Raw genomic sequence first — 18,864 nt, 5'->3', positions numbered from 1 at the left:
TGCTTTTAAACTGCAGTGTACCAAGGACAGGCTGAACAACACGTGTTCAGGTTGGCAGACGTCACAAACCTAAGCCAATCCTTTTAATGAACGGGGTGACGGTGACATATCATTATGTGTAACCTATGGCAACCACTTTGTCGATGTGCGAGCCAGCTGTAACCGTCATAATTTTTGCAAACTCACGACTGACTACTATTGTTAACGTTACTGCTACTAATTACTATATTTCAAGCTTCAACATGTTGCCACTAAACGATGGCCGAGGCGTGTTTTGTTCTCGGCTGTATTTTACGAAAGGAGAAACGTAGTGCATATTCGTGAATTCATAATGAGGGAGAAGGAGGAGATGCCCTAGGAGGATTTTTACAAGGTAATTAAACGTATTTTGTAGAAAAAGCATATCAGACATAATTTATTATTTCAAGCAGAGCATTTTATATGACTGGAGCTGGTCTTTAAGACAAAAGGGTCAAAGATTTGAATGCACAAGTGGATCAGTTCTTTCATTGCAGAACCAAATCATTGTAATGAGTTGATTTGGTAAAGAAAAAATACTTCTCAAAGGGGCTCAGGAACATCCTTAGCATCAGTGATTTTACTACAAATAGGCCTTTGATTTGTACATGGGCACCTGGAACCACATGTATGGCTAAATTCAAACCAAAACATTACATAATTTAAACAACAGCACTCAAAAGTCATGCCATGCACTAGTTTCAAAAAAACAAAACACTAGTACGACACAGATCAAGTAGTAAAGTCACATTTGTAGCGTTTGTCCTGAGGGCGGTGCTACAGTTCAGGAAAATAAGTCATTTAGATCAAGGCAGGTTTTCCCTGTTGGAGCCAGAATGTGAATTGCAAGTTTAATATTAATCTACCCACTGTCAGAAGATAGGTTGATTATTTTTCAATCAAATAAAAGCTTAACTTTGTTTTTTATTAAGCTCCGTCGTGTGTATGATTGAAAAATACAATTTTGCATCATAAGAGAAAAACTGTTTCCATGATTGCAGTCATTGTTGAAGCAATTTGGACTCCATGTTTAACATATTGAATTTATAACCAATTTACAATGAAGAACATTATTATCAATTGTTTAAGCACTGGCTGACCATGTTTGTTGTGTCTTTCCCTCTTGTTATACTGTATCCTGCTCACTCTGTTTGTAGCCTTTGCAGTACACCTGCACAGTCAGATTTGATTGTCAGATATTAGATCTAGAATCCACTGTAATAGGACAGTCGGACATTTCAGCCATTGCTGAACTCTGTCTGGGTCGACAGAACATCAGGTTTAACAAAAAACAATATTCAACAATAAAAACACTGCAATGGCATTAATATCCATCATTGCACACACAGTTCATGCACACATGTTTACATGCTGCACATGGCATAGCTTTGTAACTGCACAAAGGCCCTGTGACACATGCAGCTGCAGGATTACTAAAAGGGTACAGACTCTTGGACACTTTGCCCCATGCCCACGCTTCTCTTCACACTTGGTTCCACTTACTCGACCATCATTAAGCCTTACTTTGGTGCTACTACAGTTTCTGTTTCCTTCTATGGCAGTAACTTCAGTGTGTTGATTTTTTGCCATGGAAACAGGAAGTCAGCGTCCCTGACAAACGGGTGAACTCTTGGACTGAGGGATGACCCCCGCAGGGATTGAGCTCTCGCGGATCAGATGTTTCCATGTGACCACATCATTCTACTGTCTCTCTTTTCAATCAGTCATAAGAAAACACACAGAGATTTCAAAAAGGCCAGAAGCCTTAAACACAATACGAATCAAGTGAATGAAAGCAGAGACCAATGTTATAAAACAAAACTATTAAAAACCAATGATATTTACTCAACAATTAAAAAGCTTGTGCAGCAATTTGAGAGATGCTTCCTACTGTTAGATAAAAAGACTATGTTACTGATATCCTACTTAATTTAGCATCTTACTTTCAGAATCTCACACTGAATGAAATCTACAACAGTTGGATGGATGGAACAAAGAGATATCTCCACTGATATAAAACTACATAAGAAAAGTGCTACTAAGAGGTTAAATCAAGGAAGTAAGGAATAACTTGTGAAGCATCATCCACTACTTACAGTTGTCATCCTTGACGTGCGTGTGAAAGACTAAGTTCTTACAAAAAGAGGCTTCTTCAGTCCATATCCAGCGTTGTAGCCTTCACATCCTGGTTTCTGTGCACGACCAGGGAAAAGAGGATGTTCAGGCTACCTTCCACTTTGCTCATTGTGCAGCCTTGCTCGTTCATGTATGCTACCGTATTTAAAGACAGAGAAGAAGAGGTGTTCCTGCTCCTAACCCCCCCCCCCCTTCCTCAGACACAGCTCAGTTGGCATCATGCAGCTGCAGCACGTTGATATCATGAACTTGTCCTTAGCAAACTCTTAAGATATTTATAAAGGGATGTGAGGTGTGCTTTAAGCTTTGTGTTTATGCAGAGGTTGTGCTTTTGAATATCAATGTTTCTCTACTGTGAGAAATACATCGACAAATGATATATGGTCAAGTCAGTTATACTTGTTACAAGTGTCATTAATAATCATTTTCTCATGGCTATCAAATTGGGGTTTGAAGTATGGTTTATGCATTTAGGGTTAAATCACACATTTGAAAGCTTCTGTACAATAAATAGAGGAGGTAAGACTGCTCTTCACTTTGACAGGATGCCCATACATGGATCTAAATCTGAGCTTAAAACGGGGGTTTGCAGAATTTATACAGAGATGGAGAACCTACTCTACTGCTGCTGCAGTCCACTGACATTCACATTCAATTATGCCATTCAAGCATTCTTTCCTGTGAGATTTAAAATATTTAAATATAAATATTACTCATCCTTATCAATTACTTATATTACCGGCTAAAAAGCGAAGTTTGTGACAAGCAAAAGCTCCTGCTCTAAATAGTTTATTTCACAGAAAGATGGATTAATAATCGTCTTACAATATAAGTGTTGGACTTAAACCTCTTTCTGCAGTGCAGAGCATGCTACATAGATAATAACCTGAACACATATTAACTACCCTGAGTCATTGATTGAGTCTCATGCAAATGCGACCACTATGTTTCCTGATACAACTCTAATGCACACAGATTGAACAGTAAGCATGGCACTTTTTATAGACATCCTCCACACATTAGACAGTCATGACAGTAATACATATCACATGAATCCTCAGGTTTCAGATCTCAGCTAGTTGCATGTAGATTTTAGGTTTAGCATGAGGATTCATTGTTCCTGTGAATTACTGCAGATTTAAAACAACAGCATTCATGTCATCTACACAGGACACATTTAGCATGGTAGAAATCGCTTGAGGAAGAGTGCCAGCCAAGTAGTGTATTCCAGTCCAGAGTAGTTTCCTGTGTTCGTTATGATGCTGAGTGCTTGTATATGTGCACATTTTGGGCATATTCAATTTGCTCTCCTTTAAGAGCTCCACTTCTTTTCACGCTTTTGTTGTGTTACAAACAAAAGCATATGTGGTTCATTAGGGCTGCAAAAGATGCTTTTATATCTTCATCAATCAATTCACAGTTTGCTTCCAAATGTCAGAACTTTGGAAGAACTATTGCTGATGATAGCTAAGATATGATCCATGGTTAAGAACTAATGGATTTTTTTGCACATCCCTTTGATTGATATTCCGACTCTTAGATACGTTATATTTGATCATGTGTAGGTTACTCATCCTTTGTCTGATTGTAATGATTTACACGGTGCTGGTGAATGTGTCCTGTCCTGTGTCTGTGATAGACCTTGACTTTGAAACCTTGAAACACTCGGCCTCCCCTCGACTCTCGGAGCACAGCAAGATGAAATTTGACAGCATACTTTCAGAAATGAATGGGTTTGGAAAATTCCAAACACGGCTAATCTTGATTCAATTATTCTCTCGAATTATTTTACCAATGCACTTTCTGCTGAACAACTTCATGGCAGCTGTTCCCTCTCACCACTGTAACATCTCGGCTCTGGATGATGGAGGCTTGTTTGAGAATTTGACTCTGGAGCAAAAACTGTCCGTTGGTGTTCCAGCAGAAAGCGACGGGACGCCGAACTCCTGTGTGATGTTTTCAAAGCCACAATATCAACATCTGTCGGGCTCCAACAGCAGTGAGGATGCATTCACTGTCCAGTGTCAGAACGGATGGGTGTATGACAACAGCACATTTAAAACTACTCTGGCAACAGAGGTAAGAAAGATACTCTTTTCTACAGACAAGTTTAAGCCTCAAAGAGTTAAACTTCCTTACTGGATGCTTTCAATGGTTTCTTTGCAGTGGGATCTGGTGTGCAGCAGGAAGGGGATGAATAAGGTTACAGCCACCATTTTCTTCATTGGTGTTATGACTGGAGCCCCTATATTTGGCTTTCTCAGTGACAGGTAGGGTGGTGATTAAAAAATCACAGTATGTTTCCTTATATCAAAATGTTACCCACTCTCAATAGTACATGTGAGATTAAAGGGGCACTCTGCGTTAACTCATGAAGTGACTCTGGTGATTTAGGAGACGATGGAAATAGAAGGGACTGAAAATTTAAGTTCCCATGGTTTTTGAAGCTTGACCTAACCTAGAAGCTAAATGTCACGATGTTTTTTCTTAGCTTCTTCGTCTTACATAATCTCTTCTTTAATCATTGTCTTGGGCACCAATGAGGGCAAAACTCTTTGATTCATCATAATGCTGTTTTAATACATCTGTTAAAAGAACCAGTAACAAAGACACCAGCATACATTTGAAGAGATTACTCCTTATTTTTTTTGTCTTTCATTTTGTCTTTTTTTGTAAATTCCCAAAAACTTACATTACAATTTACATAATGGATACAGCAGAGAAAATTAAGGTAGGTTACAATATGGGTGTAACAGTATATAGATATTTAAGCAGTATGGTCTGAAGGAAAGATTAAATCACAGAGTGGGATATGTACAACACCTTTTTACAACTGTAGTACAGCAGGTTCATTTTGACGAGACAAATACTGGACAATAGTAAATAAAAGTAAATACACAATAAAATATAAAAGAAAATGTAAAGCAGTATAAAAACCTACACTTATACTTTTAGAACAAATACACCGATCACATTAATTATCTCGTTACAGTGGCACCTGTCAGTGGGTGGGATATGTTAGGCAGCAAGTGAATATTTTGTCCTCGAAATTGATGTTTTGGAAGCAGGAAAAATGGGCAAGGGCCAAACTGTGATCGCGAGACGGCTGGGTCAGAGCACTGCAGCTCTTGTGAGGTGTTCGCGGTCTGCAGTGGTCAGTACCTACCAAAAGTGCCCCAAGGAAGGAAAACCAGTGAACCAGCAACAGGGACATGGCCAAGGCTGATGTGTGTTGGGAGCAAAGGCTGACCTGTGTGGTCCGATCCAACAGAAGAGCCACTGTAGCTCAACTGCTGAAAAAGTTCATGCCGGTTCTGATAGAAAGGTGTCAGAACACAGTGCATGGCAGTTTGTTGTATTTGGCGCTGCGTAGCTGCAGGCCAGTCATGACGCCCATACTGACTCCTGTCCACCGCTGAAAGCGTCGACAATGGGCACGTAAGCATCAGAACTGGACCACGGAGCAATGGAAGATGGTGGCCTGGTTTGATGAGTCACGTTTTCTCATGTTTATCATGTGAATGGCCAGGTGCGTGTGCCTCATTTACCTGGGGAAGACAAGGCACCAGGATGCACTATGGGAAGAGGGCAAGTCAGCGGAAGCAGTGTGATGCTTTGGACAATGTTCTGCTGGGAAACCTTGGGTCCTGCCATTCATGTGGATGTTACTTTGACACGTACCACCTAAACATTGTTGCAGACCAAGTACACCCCTTTTTGGAAACAGTATTCCCTAATGGCAGTGGCCTCTTTCATCAGGATAAAGCGCCCTGCCACTCTGCAAACATGATTCAGGAATGGTTTGAGGAACACGAGTTCAAGGTGTTGACTTGGCCTCTAAATTCCCCAGATCTCAATCCAATCGAGCATCTGTTGGATGTGCTGGACAAGCAAGTCTGATCCATGGAGGCCCCACCTCGCAACTTAAAGAATCTGTTGCTAACGTCTTGGTGGCAGATACCGCAGAGCACCTTCAGAGGTCTGGTGGAGTCCACGCCTCGACGAGTCAGGGCTGTTTTGGCAGCAAAAGGGGACCTACACAATAATATCAGAAATACATACTATCTTGTGAATTATAGGCTCTTTAAGAATTTTTATGTCAGATGAATATTTTAAAAAGTACAGTCTGGCCTGGCTCTATATAAAAAGTGCACTAAGATAACGTTGTGTTTAACCTTTTTTCTTTTCATGACCAGGTTTGGACGACGGCCGCTGCTGTTGGTTGCATATTTGTCATCGACGACGTTTGCCATCGCGAGCGCTTTCTCCACATCCTATGTGATGTTTGTCATCATGAGATTTTTCACAGGGATGTCACTTGCAGGAATAAGTATCATCTCTATTGTTCTGAGTAAGTAGACTAAAACAATAACCTCTTAACAAAAACCCAAATATTGTCCTTTTAAGACCTTCAACCTTTGCTTACATTTCTCCAGATATTGAATGGTTCGATATTCAACACAGAACCTTTTCTGTTATAATAATCAGCCTGGATTGGACACTTGGAAACTGGCTACTGACAGGAATTGCCTACGGTGTGAATGAGTGGAGGATGCTCATCCTGGCCGTGACCTCACCCCTGATAGTGTCTATCATCGCCTGGAGGTAATTAAGGTTCCTATTTAACACTGGGCAGCATAAACAACTGAATGCTATCAGAAGTCAGTGAGACCCTGAACTCACCGTGTTTTCGGCTGCAGGTGGCTTCCAGAGTCTGCGAGGTGGCTCCTGGCTAACGGGAAAGCAGATGCTGCTCATCATTACATCATGAAATGTGCCGAGATGAACAACAGAACCAAGAGCATAGCCTCTGTCACACCAAGGGTATGAGTCTATAATGTGTAAACTCACAATCAAATAGGAAAATATAGAAAGAACTATAATAAAGCCCAGGGTCTTTGCGAGTAAGCGTTTTGTGTTTGTTTGCTTTCGTCCTGCTTTCTCGCAGGCGTTACTGGAATCTGCAGAAGCTGAAACTGTCGATAAGAAGTACACTGTAGTCAATCTCTTCAAGACCCCAAAAATCAGAAAGATTTCTATTTGCGCAGGGTTTGTATGGTGAGTGTATATTTCAAGAGCTTGGTTAATGGAATTGTTCAGCATTTTGAGAAGTAAATGTGCTTTCTTTCTGAGATTTAGGAGGAACGATCAGCACTAATGTGATGATTGATCTTTAATAATGGAGCTGATGCCAAGAGGTGAAAACACTAGCATCGTAAAAAAAGACTTAAAAGAGGAGAAACAGCGAGCACAGCTCAGTGCAAAATACAAAAACTCAGCTCCTTCTAACACCTGGAAAAGTTGCATTAACTTTTCTGCTTGAGTGAGGATAACACCAGCGAGACACAGCATGTCAATGAGCAAGCCTCAGAGGAGCTGCGTGATGGATTTTGAACTTGACATAGGCTGTTTCTTCCAGTGTTTATACAAAGCTAAGCTAATTATTGCCTGTTTCCAGCTCTGTGGTTGAGTGCTATCAGTCTAGTTAGCTGAAATCTAGATATCTTAAGATTGTTGAAATTAAGGATGCACGATATTGGATTTTTTGCCAATATCACATTTTCTGATATTTTCCAACCCTTTTTGCCGATTGCCGATTTCGATAACGATAATATTAGGCATGTTTTTTTCCACCTAAATGCAGAGAACATTAAGTCTCCCCTGTGGGGGAATTGATATCGTGTCTACTCTTATTGTAGTGGCCCACTGCAAATCAGAAATAACATTATACAGTGCTTTTTAATCATGTACAAAATGCCATATTTATTTGTATGTAACATTTTCTTTCAATTAAAACTGTAATATCATACAACTCAGACAGGTTTGGATGATGCTCTCCCTGAGACAATCTTGACAATAGCCACAACTATGGCAAATTTTACTTATTGCATAGAACAAATACATAAAATGAAATCAACCTTGCTGTCTGTTTGGGAAACTTTGCAAAACATCTTGCACCTTTCTTCACGCTTGACAGAAGAGGCGTGGTGCAGGCAGTGCGAGTGTACACTTGCGCCACGTTAATGTCGTAGCATTACACCAAGCTCTTTTAGTGAATCATCCAGCATTTAGGCAAAATTAAAGCGTTGTTTTATCGGCGGAAAATATATGGCATAATATCTGCCGATGCCGATATGTCATGTTCAAGCCATTATCTACAGATACCGATAACGTGACGATAATATTGTGCATCCCTAGTTGAAATGTATTCTAGAAATACATTTAACATAGTGTGAGTAATACTAATAAATCCTAACTAATTAATAAGAATAAGTACATACTGTATATATGTCACATAATTTAATATTATATTTAATATGTTAGCCAACACTCTTCTACTGCGCTGCTATATTAGCTTTTAATGTTTTATGATGGCAAGGCGAAGCTATCAGCATCGTTTTTAAAAGTCAAACCTCACTCTATTCGCCCTCAGGTTTCAAGTTTAATGTTAATACATAAAGTGTCAATGCTTTGTTCCATTTTCTAGGTATGGCGTTGCGTTTACATATTATGGGATAAGTCTGAATATCACTGGGTTTGGACTGAACCCATACCTCACACAATTCATATTTGCATCTATCGAAATACCAATGAAGATTGGTCTGTACTTCTTCCTGGAGAAAGTTGGCAGAAGGCCCGGTGAGATGACATCGCTGCTGGGCACTGGTCTCGCTCTCTTCATCAACATTTTTGTGCCTCAAGGTAGGTTTTAGTTTAATGTCAGGTTTTTGTCAACATGAAATTTCTCTTGGTCAGATCATCACAAATGTTCCCTCAGGTCAGTGGGTTGCTCGTACGGTTGTGGGAGTCATTGGAAAAGCCATGTCAGAAGCCTCATTCACCGTCGTCTTCCTCTACACCACTGAACTCTTTCCTACAGTCGTACGGTTAGTCGACAACAAACTCATATGTAGCAAGTTTGATCTTCTTTTCTGTAGTGGGCACATGTACTGCAGCTTTACATTCACCTCAGCACTTTGATTTTGCAGACAGAACGCTTTAGGCTACACCTCTTTTGTGGCTCGGCTGGGCGTCTCCATATCTCCTCTGATCATGCTGTTAGAGGACGTGTGGCAACACCTCCCCGCAGCCACTTACTGTGCGGTGGCAGTGGGCTCCGGTTTAGTGACTTCACTCCTGCCTGAAACACTAAACACTCAGCTGCCACAGCACATCGAGGACATTGAGAAGCCAAGGTAAAAACAAAAACAGGTTAAAGCAGGATTTCATGTCATTTAATATTAAAGCTACCGTCAACGATTTGCCACCGTGCTAAACAATAACCCAGTACAACCCTGCAAAGGCCTGTGGGTAACCATAATTTCAGCACACTGTACAGTTTACATCTTCCTGAACAATTGATGTGTTTTTTTTTGTATCTTTGCAGGGTGCGATCAACGAGGAAGGGGATGCAATAAAAATCTTATTTCTTGAAAATGACATGATGTATAATGATATTATTTGACCATAGAAAAGTCATTATCTGAGGATAACAAAAAAATAAAGCAATTCAATGAGGTATGGAAGTACATTCATGAGGCCCTATAAAAGATAACTTGTGGCATGGCTGGGAAGGGAAGGGGGAACTCTGGGGGGATCACAGGACATAGAAAGTGTGTGTGTGTGTGTGTGTGTGTGTGTGTGTGTGTGTGTGTGTGTTATGTTTTGTTATGTTTGTAGATGGTAAGGGACTGGGATGATGGGTATTTGTGTTACGTGTAAGATGAATGTGATATGATTGTAAGTGTCTCGTATTTTGTGTCTTATGTTTTGTGTATGAAATTGGTTTCATGTTAGACTCACTCCATCCTCAGATAGCATACAGCATCTTATACTATCTTATACATCATGGTATTATTATATATGTGTGTGTGTGTGAGTAAGTGATTGTAAGCAAAGCCCCATGGTGGAAAGCATGAAATTAAAATAAAGATAATTATATTTAAAAAAAAGAAAATGACATGATGCAGTTTATTTATTATACAATTTATTAAGGTTTATCATTTAAAGATGAGCTTATTTTAACATCTAACATTGTTAAAATCCCAATAAATAATTGTAATTTTCTTTCAGCATTCAACACATCCAAAGGTTTACGGTATTGTTTGTAAAAACAAACAGAAAACCAAGTTAAAGCATCAATCAATTGAATTTTATTTGTATAGCACCAAACCATAACTGAAGTTATCTCAAGACAAAAACAGCGGGTGTAGACTGTTCTCTTTTTTTGTATTATTTAGAGAGAGACCCGAAATGAATCCACCATGAGCTGCACTTAGCAACATATGGAGAATAAGCAAGAGTTAAAGAAAGCCAGCAGTGTAATGTTAGATTTACTTGCAATTGACATTTTATTTGAATGAATCATTTTATGTCTGCATGCTTGTGAAGACATAGTAAATCTGGTAATCTGACATATTCCTATAAATTTAAAATAATTTCATAATAATACATGGCATAAATTGTACTATTGTATCTATTAATTCTGAGTGACTTATCAAAGCATATTGATGAACACATTGATTTATTCATGTGCATATAAAAGACAAGAAGGGTTTTAAAAACCATGGGGAAAAAGTCAGGACAGACAAGTGTGCAACCCAATTTCCACCATCTTTGATGACACTACAGCATCACAGTGATTCCGGCATGTTTACACCCTAAATGTTGACAGAAAAAGACAATATACTTAAGCAACACTAGCAGCTCTTTGAGACTATGCTGTATTTAGACACAGTGGTGTTTAGAGCTAAATGGTAATGTTAGCATGCTAACATGCTCCTGTGCTATTTTGCCTAGCATTCAAGCATGCTAGCTTTAGCCTATAAGCACTGCGCACAAAGCACAGCTGAGGCTAATGGTCATGTCATTAGTTTTGCAGCTAGTTGGTGATAACCAAAGTATTGGACAAGGGAAAAGTTTGACCTGCTGGAAGCGTTACGGGAAAAATCTGAGGATCACTACAGTGATTTGAATATTTCGTGAACAGTAATTGTTTGGGTGATTTGACTAAATTGTAAACCTTTGGCATTAAAAAGTCAATTTTTGTGCTTCATGGATCATTAATGTTTAAAGTACTTGAAAGTTTTATGAGCAAGTAAATGACGATCAATTTCAACCAATCATTCAATGGCCATGAAATAGTTCTTGAGTTATTAATGTCTGAACCAAAGTGGTAGACAGTTTCCACAGATTTAAAATAACAATGTTGAACTTTTCCATTTGAATAAATGTCTGTTAAGTCACTAACTATCACCGAATGAGGTAACACAATGGTGATTGAGCCTAAGGCTCGCTGTTGAAAGCCTTTGCATTTACAGTATATCGTATTTTAATGGACTGGGTGTCTGTGGCGACATTCGCGGAAAAAATCACAAGCGGCGCCCAGTTAGTGACAAGTTTTCCATCACCCAGCAGTGGTTGGTCTGCCAGAGAGGGTAGGCGGAGCTAAGTAGCTGCACTTCACAAGTGAAAATCCAAAGAAAAAGAAACAAATTCGACACTCAGATGAAGTCAAACAGTTTACAATGAAGACTTGAACCATGACAAAGGGAGCCAGCCATAGACGTCTGGTTAAATTGGGAAGTGTTCTCTCATAATTACAGAATATTACCAGTAGGAGGTGCTCAAGAGCGCCTAGGCTGAAATCTTTGAGATTGTATCTTTAAATGGATTTTCCTCCACAAGCATACTTCTTTAACCTTTAGACGATAATCCCCTCCTCAGTACTCAGTAACTATTGATTTGCCTTGTTGAGTCAGAGCATTTCTTTACACATTCACACATCCACTGAGCTGACCATTGACTAACAGCATTTTAACGGTGTGCAAAAGGCTGGCGGCTCCCTTTCAAACTGACACATTGTGTTCTTGGAGTTTTATGTTATTAACCTGTGAGATTTACTCGTATTTGAAAGTGTTGCATCATTAATTAACAAGATGAAGTTTGAGAATATGCTGGCAGAGGTGGATGGCTTTGGGAAATTCCAGCTAAGGACGATCCTCTTGATGGTGATTCCTCGTGTGACTTTGCCTTTTCACTTTTTGCTGAATAACTTCATAGCGGCGATTCCCTCCCACCACTGCGACATCAGCTCTCTGGATGACGGAGGTGTCTTTAAGAATTTATCCCAGGCTGAGAGGCTTATTGTCAGTATTCCCGTCCAGGAGGATGGGACTCACAGCTCCTGTCAGATGTTTGCAGAGCCTCAGTATCCCCTGCTGCTCAACTCCTCCAACATCACTGAACTACCCACAGTGCCGTGCCAGAATGGATGGGTGTACGACAACAGCACCTTCAAGTCTACTCTGGCCACAGATGTGAGGTTTTATTTCTTTCCATTAAAATTATATCAGTGTGAAACTATCCTCTTAACTCCTGACTGTTCTGTGCATTGTCTTTGTTTTGCTCGCAGTGGGATCTGGTTTGTGATAGCAGAAGAGTGAACAGAGCCACAGCCACTATCCTCTTCGTGGGGGTCATGCTGGGGGCAGCAGTGTTCGGCTATCTCAGTGACAGGTGTTCAAATATTTAACTCTTTAATCTGACACGTTTCAACCTGTAAGTGCTTAAATTATCTACTTTATTTAATATATTTTAAATATAAGAGAAACTTTCTTTTTGCAAAGGGATGATTATCTATGTCACTGTTTTGTGCAGCATGAGCTGTCTCCGTTGTATGTTTTGCTAATGCCAAAGAATCGAGAATTGAGTGCAAAAGTTGCCCTGCAATTTTGCATAAGATTAGCCATCCTGAAAATGCACATCTGTATTATGTGTGCAGCTTTCTAAATCTAGTACTTGTAATTTGGCCTGCGTGACCTATTCTACAGATTCATCTGTAACAAGTTTGTCTCTCAGGTTTGGCAGGAAAAGAATGCTCCTGGTGTCCTACCTGACCACCGTCATCTTTGGATTTGCAAGTGCTTTCTCATATAACTTTATCATGTTTGCTGTCATGTGGTTCTGTACTGGAGTAGGATTATCTGGAATAAGTATCATCACCATAGTCCTTTGTGAGTTTTATGTAAGGGTGTTTTTTGAAGAAGAAGAAGTAATTATATTATGTATGTATTTAGGATGTTTGATTGGTTCGGAAATATTATTACTGCTCTATTCAGGTATTGAATGGGTGGACATCAAGCATCGCACAGCAGTGGGAGTTTTAATTAGCCTGGACTGGAGCGCTGGTACTGCTCTGCTGCCTGTAATCGCCTATTTTGTAAATGACTGGAGGTACCTGACCGCCACGTTAACCACGCCGCTATTTCTGGCAATGGTCACTTGGTGGTAAGGAAACATTTATGAATGAGCTTTCAATAACTTCAGTAATAGAGGTCTGATTTCTGAGTTTATATCATATATCTGTGTCGCAGGTGGCTCCCTGAATCTGCAAGATGGCTGATAAGTAATGGAAAGGTCCAACAAGCTCATTTTTACCTGAGCAAGTGTGCACAGATGAATGGCAGAGAGCAATTTATGGCTGACCTGCAGCCTGAGGTACCACACATACCCACATATTCCCTCACCCCTTGGCCTCTCAATCTGACGCACAGGATACTTTTGTTGTCTACATGAGATGCTACAGGACTGAGAGGGTGAACCAATCCCCAGATCAACTGTTCAGGCCATACAGTAATTAAGAAGTCAGGTAACGTAGTGGAAAGATCGATAAAGTCCGCCTCAGATGGAGGCTCGGGATGATGGACAGGTCAAACAACATAGGACTGTCTCAAATCCCGTTTGAAACAAAAAGTCAACATGATTTAATCCACACCCTGATGTGTTTGTTAAACTTTCCCAAGGAGGTTTTTTTTGCCTAAATCTAACCAAGAAGACGGTGTGATGTTAACAATGTGTTGGAAAGGAAAAAAACTTTGGTGGCCAACAAGGGCAAACACGCTGCCGCCTAAAAGATTTTCCCCAAGAGAAACATGCTACAAATTCAGATAGATACACTTTGAATAATCTGAAACCACGGAAACGTGCTTCAAAAGCCAAAACAAAAGCATGGAAAGCAGCGCAGTGTTTTAGAATTGGCATTTCTTCTGAATTTGTAGCCCATTTATCCTAATGGAAATCTTTTGGGCCGCTGCAGAGAGTTTGGCCTTGTTGACCACCATGTATAACAGATGCGAAAACAAGCTCTAAAGGGTTCCCTGAAACAGACACTCAAGCGTGCCCAACAGATACTGCTCTGTGCGGCTGCATATATTAGGATTACACATGAATAATTGTGCCTAACTATTCACAAGATATCATTTTAAGTAGTATAAGAATACATTGATTTCTAGTCTGTAATTGATACTTGCTAAATCTTTGATTATTTTACTTTATACTCCTCAGGTTCTGTCCACAGTCATACTTGTAGAAGATGATAAAAGAAAATATTCCTATTTGGACCTCTTCAGGACCCCCAGGATGAGGAGGCTGGCTATTCTTACTGGCATAGTGTGGTATGTACATTTTTGTGGTCTTAAAAAAAATACAATTTAAGATTTAGAAACAAAGAGATAACCAGGGTAACATTCAGTCAATCAGTTTTAACTGGGTGTGTAGAATAATGCACTTAAAGATATCCTAAAGTACGGGCTGCTGGTTTAGCTCAGTTAGTAGAGCAGGAGTCCCGAGTACAGAGGCTTTATGTTTTCTGTTACTTTGAAGATTGTGGTTTTACATCATAAATTTATGTTCAGATTATAAACTGTGATGCAATATATGAAAATTAAGAATAATTGTTTAAGATTAAAATACCCAACATTAAAAATACTAGTTGATACAAGCTTAATTTTGACCACATAAACGATAAATGCTACTTATATAGTGATGTACACTCATCGGCCACTGCATTAGGTACACCTGAAAAATCTAATGCAGTTCAACACAACAGCACTGCCATGGATTCTGCTTTTATGAAGTTTAGTTTTTGTTGACTGAAATTCAGTGATGTTTATTGCTGAGGCTGTAGTTAAAGGTGTTGTACTGAACTAAATTATACTGAGATGTGTCCCTAATTTTTTTGTCCTCCCTATTTACATACATGAGGGGGCCAGAGTATTAGAAACACCTCTGACTGTTATGCAGCTCAGTACAGCCCCACCACCACTTATGACCTTGATGCTGAAATATCATTGAATTAAGACCTCTGTGACAGCTTAGAAAGAAGCCTGTACATTACAGGCAACATAAAAGCTAATCTTATGGCTCAGCTGGTGTACTGGATTACATTAGATTTTTCAGGTGTACCTAATAAAGTGGCCGGTGAGTGTATAAGAAATAATTAACCATTAATGTATGTCCCACTGACAGAGGTCACTCTGTAGCATGATGAGTATCTATACTTTGATACATTAACTCATTTTTTCCATGAATTATTTTGTGAATGTAATTAAGATGTTACTTGTAGTGGTGTAATATTATTTTTCAAACACTACAATTAACCCGTAGTTAGGTCCATTTCATCGTGCATTGTTAGTTGACTTTGTAAGATATTATACGATAGACTTTTATTGTCCCAGTGGCAAATTTGCCACTGGGACAATACAATACATACAATGGCAGATTAACATCATCATAAAATTTCACACATAGTAAAAAATAAATAGATAATAAATAAATAAAAACCATGATGAACCACAGCAAGTACAGCTATGCATAACAGGCTAGGTGGTGTTGAGGGCTTTAATGGACAGAGGGACAAGGGAATATTTAAAGTGGTTGTGTCTGCTGAAGGGAACCCGGTATCCTCTTGAGGGGGCTGTTATTCAGAGTAGAGAACATGAGTGGATACATTGAGATGTAAGGTAACTTACTGATTAAGAACAGTGGTTTAACACACACACCTGCCAGGCCATTAAAAACAAGAATTTCTGGGGCAAATGTTTAACTTTGAAAAACATGTTTTTGCTCTTGTTCATAGGTTTGGAGTGACCTGTACATATTATGGAATCAGTTTGAATGTAACTGGATTTGGTGTGAACATTTACCTCCAACAGTTCATCTACGGCGCGAGTGAAATTCCAGCAAAACTGTTCATTTTTTTAAGTGTGAACAAAATCGGCCGCCGTTTGATTCAGGCTGGTACACTCTATATGACTGGACTGCTTATACTCTGCAACATGTTTATCCCTCAAGGTGATCACTTCATGTGTGTGCTGTTAAAGAGTTCAGTTTCATTTTAGATATCCTCAAGTAAAGAGTATGGAAATACAAACTATCAATGGGGATGCCAAATTTGACATGTAGTAGCTTTAACTACAACTCAAAGAAGGGTTCACTTGTGACTTCACAACTTTTTCTTTTCAGATAAAGGGCAGTATAGGACAGCTGTGGGAGCTCTGGGGAAGATGTGCGCAGAGGCAGCTTTTACAACTCTATTTTTGTACACGGCGGAGCTTTATCCCACTGTAATGAGGTCAGTAAACTAGATTATATTTTGCACATTTACATACAGTTATTATAGCTTGCAACTTTTTCCAAGAAGCAGGTTTACTGAGTTGTATTTGATTCCTGAAGCTGGTCCTTCCTTTGTTTTAAATTCATTTTATTTTGGTTACACAGGCAAAATGGATTGGGTTACTGCTCCTTCTTCGCTCGCTTCGGCGTGGCTGTAGCCCCTCTGATCATGGTTCTTGAAGAAGTGTGGGGACATTTCCCGGGTACTATTTTCACCCTGGTGGCTTTTGTTGGCGGGCTGTCAGCTTCTTATCTTCCTGAGACAAGCAACGTCCGTCTACCAGAGACCGTCGAGGATGTGGAAATGACAAGGTATAAGGACCTTCATTTTCACTGCAACCAAACACTCAAGTGTCAGTAAAGATATAAGATTAAAATGTCTTTTGTGTTTCAGACGAAGATCCATCTCCCCATCTGAAGAAAAACCTCAGCTGTAAATGTTTTCTTCATTGCAACCAAAAGTTGCAGGGGTTATCAGTGGTGGTTAAATGTTACAATACAGAAAAAAAAATAGAATAAACAAGGAAGTGTTTCTAAGAAGAGCAACCAGCATAACTATTTTTATTATTATCATCAAATATATTTACAGTTTTGCTGATTCTTGATTGATTTTTGTGTTTTACTTAAATAAAGAAGATATTTTTAACCCTATCAATCACAGCTGAACCTTGTACCTTTTTTGTGAGGCTTGCACTGACTGTCAATCAACATATCAATAGCATTGGTCATTACCATTAAAATGAGAGGTCTTGTTCCATGTTGTTTTTATGTCATTGATTAGTTACTGTTAAGATATATTTGTCATCAAAATTAGGAAAAGATTCATTATGTAACATATTTTTAAGGCAAACGTAAATTCTACTTAATTTTTAATCCATAAATCTTGATTCAAAGATTCAAAAGATTTCGTCATTTCTCAAATGGTCTTTGCTATGCTGGGAAAAAAACATAAATATTTGAAATTGAGAGATTTAAGGAGGAAGAAGCACAAAAACGTAGGGATTGAAAGGCTTAAAAGTTATGGTTCAAATTATTAATCTAGCCAACCTTAATAAAGTCAGCTTTCTGACATTTGGGGGCGCCGCTTTCGCTCAGCTGTTGAGGTTCGCTCCCCGTGTATAGAAGCTCAGTCCTCATCGCAGTGGCGGCCTGTTTATTTGATTTCGACCCTCGGCCCCTTGCTGCATGTCCTCCCCACTCTCTCTTCCCATATTTCTGACTCTATCTACTGTCCTACCTAATAAAGGCAAAAGGCCAAAAAGAAATTATTTTCAAACAAAAAAAAAATCTAATTTGGAGTGCCACAAGGTTCAGTTTTGGGTCCAGGGCTGTTCTTTTAGAACACGTCTCTATTTGGACGTTCTTACATCTGTGGATCTACAGATGATTTGCACTTATAACTCTCATTCAAACCTGATGACCATGGCAAGCGACCTCCTCTAATCAGATAACATTATATACTGGTAACCAACAACTTTGTAAGTCAAAAGAGACTGAAAGGCTTACCACCTGTCCAAACAAACAAAACCAGTCCTTTGCCCTTTATCCAAACATTTAGTCTGTAATCTTTACCTTTGTCCTGAGTCTGGGGTAAAGAGTTCAGTCATCCTAAATAGTCAATTTATTATACAGCTTTAAGTTAGGGAAAACTGACAGCTATCATGACCTTTCAACTTTAAACAAAAGAGGCCTGAGGGTGAAACAGGCTGGAACACTTGTTTAAACTGGTATGTGTAAATTTTTTAACTTGTTCCTCAAAGTAAATGATCAATGTATATTTACATTTCTTTGAAAGAATAACGTTGCGTTGTGGCTTCTACTTTAACAACTTGAACAAGAAAAAAAGTCGATTAAAACGCAGTTGACAGCATTCCACATTCACCTGAGGAAAAACATTTACTGGTTATTGTTTTTGGTGCTTTGTCAATTACATTTACAAGTATTATCAATAAATCATTTCTAACTTAAGATAGAAAAAGAGATCAACTTAAGATCAGGAATATAGTTTGTAATGTGTAACCTGTTTTTTGCAATAATGGCACCATCAAAATACAACAGTAATAAATCTTAATGTCAATAAAACAATGCAGAATTTTCATTATCTGGAAGGTTATTTTTACACTTCTGCATGTTACACATTTTATTTATGGTGGTTATCAAAATGAATACATGTAGTCTGCTTCACTGACAGGCCCCTGATTGGGTTTTAGTGAGTTGATTATCCTGTCGTCTGATATTATGTGTTTTCTGTTCCAC

At 39.1% G+C, this 18,864-nt stretch overlaps 2 protein-coding genes across 2 annotated transcripts; both read left to right on the top strand.

Moving 5' to 3' along the window:
- The first annotated feature begins 3,852 nt into the window (after positions 1-3,852).
- On the top strand, positions 3,853-9,354 carry LOC138595162 (solute carrier family 22 member 7-like). The gene is made up of 9 exons (XM_069666507.1): positions 3,853-4,233; positions 4,321-4,424; positions 6,351-6,505; positions 6,591-6,759; positions 6,855-6,978; positions 7,103-7,212; positions 8,642-8,856; positions 8,933-9,041; positions 9,144-9,354. The coding sequence occupies exons 1-9, from the start codon at positions 3,853-3,855 to the stop codon at positions 9,352-9,354; spliced, it is 1,578 nt and encodes a 525-aa protein (XP_069522608.1).
- A 2,738-nt stretch (positions 9,355-12,092) lies between these two features.
- On the top strand, positions 12,093-17,045 carry LOC138595156 (solute carrier family 22 member 7-like). The gene is made up of 10 exons (XM_069666500.1): positions 12,093-12,473; positions 12,569-12,672; positions 13,015-13,169; positions 13,275-13,443; positions 13,530-13,653; positions 14,500-14,609; positions 16,073-16,287; positions 16,459-16,567; positions 16,714-16,920; positions 17,003-17,045. Exons 1-10 carry the CDS (start codon positions 12,093-12,095, stop codon positions 17,043-17,045), a joined length of 1,617 nt encoding a protein of 538 aa, XP_069522601.1.
- Positions 17,046-18,864: the final 1,819 nt, after the last annotated feature.

Source organism: Semicossyphus pulcher, unplaced genomic scaffold (assembly GCF_022749685.1).
Source record: "Semicossyphus pulcher isolate SPU_LCO1_2020_fin unplaced genomic scaffold, fSemPul1.0.p SCAF_17, whole genome shotgun sequence".
NCBI lineage: Eukaryota > Metazoa > Chordata > Actinopteri > Labriformes > Labridae > Semicossyphus > Semicossyphus pulcher.
This window is presented reverse-complemented; position numbering and strand designations above follow the sequence as displayed.

What these genes read in the sequence shown, in the direction of transcription:
- LOC138595162 (XM_069666507.1), top strand. Translation starts at nt 3,853, where the DNA reads ATGAAATTTGACAGCATACTTTCAGAAATGAATGGGTTTGGAAAATTC. An exon ending in TTTGGCTTTCTCAGTGACAG is followed by an intron (nt 4,425 to 6,350) that starts GTAGGGTGGTGA and finishes TTTCATGACCAG; the next exon opens with GTTTGGACGACGGCCGCTGC. An exon ending in CTCTTTCCTACAGTCGTACG is followed by an intron (nt 9,042 to 9,143) that starts GTTAGTCGACAA and finishes TTGATTTTGCAG; the next exon opens with ACAGAACGCTTTAGGCTACA.
- LOC138595156 (XM_069666500.1), top strand. Translation starts at nt 12,093, where the DNA reads ATGAAGTTTGAGAATATGCTGGCAGAGGTGGATGGCTTTGGGAAATTC. An exon ending in TTCGGCTATCTCAGTGACAG is followed by an intron (nt 12,673 to 13,014) that starts GTGTTCAAATAT and finishes TTTGTCTCTCAG; the next exon opens with GTTTGGCAGGAAAAGAATGC. An exon ending in CTGGCAATGGTCACTTGGTG is followed by an intron (nt 13,444 to 13,529) that starts GTAAGGAAACAT and finishes TCTGTGTCGCAG; the next exon opens with GTGGCTCCCTGAATCTGCAA.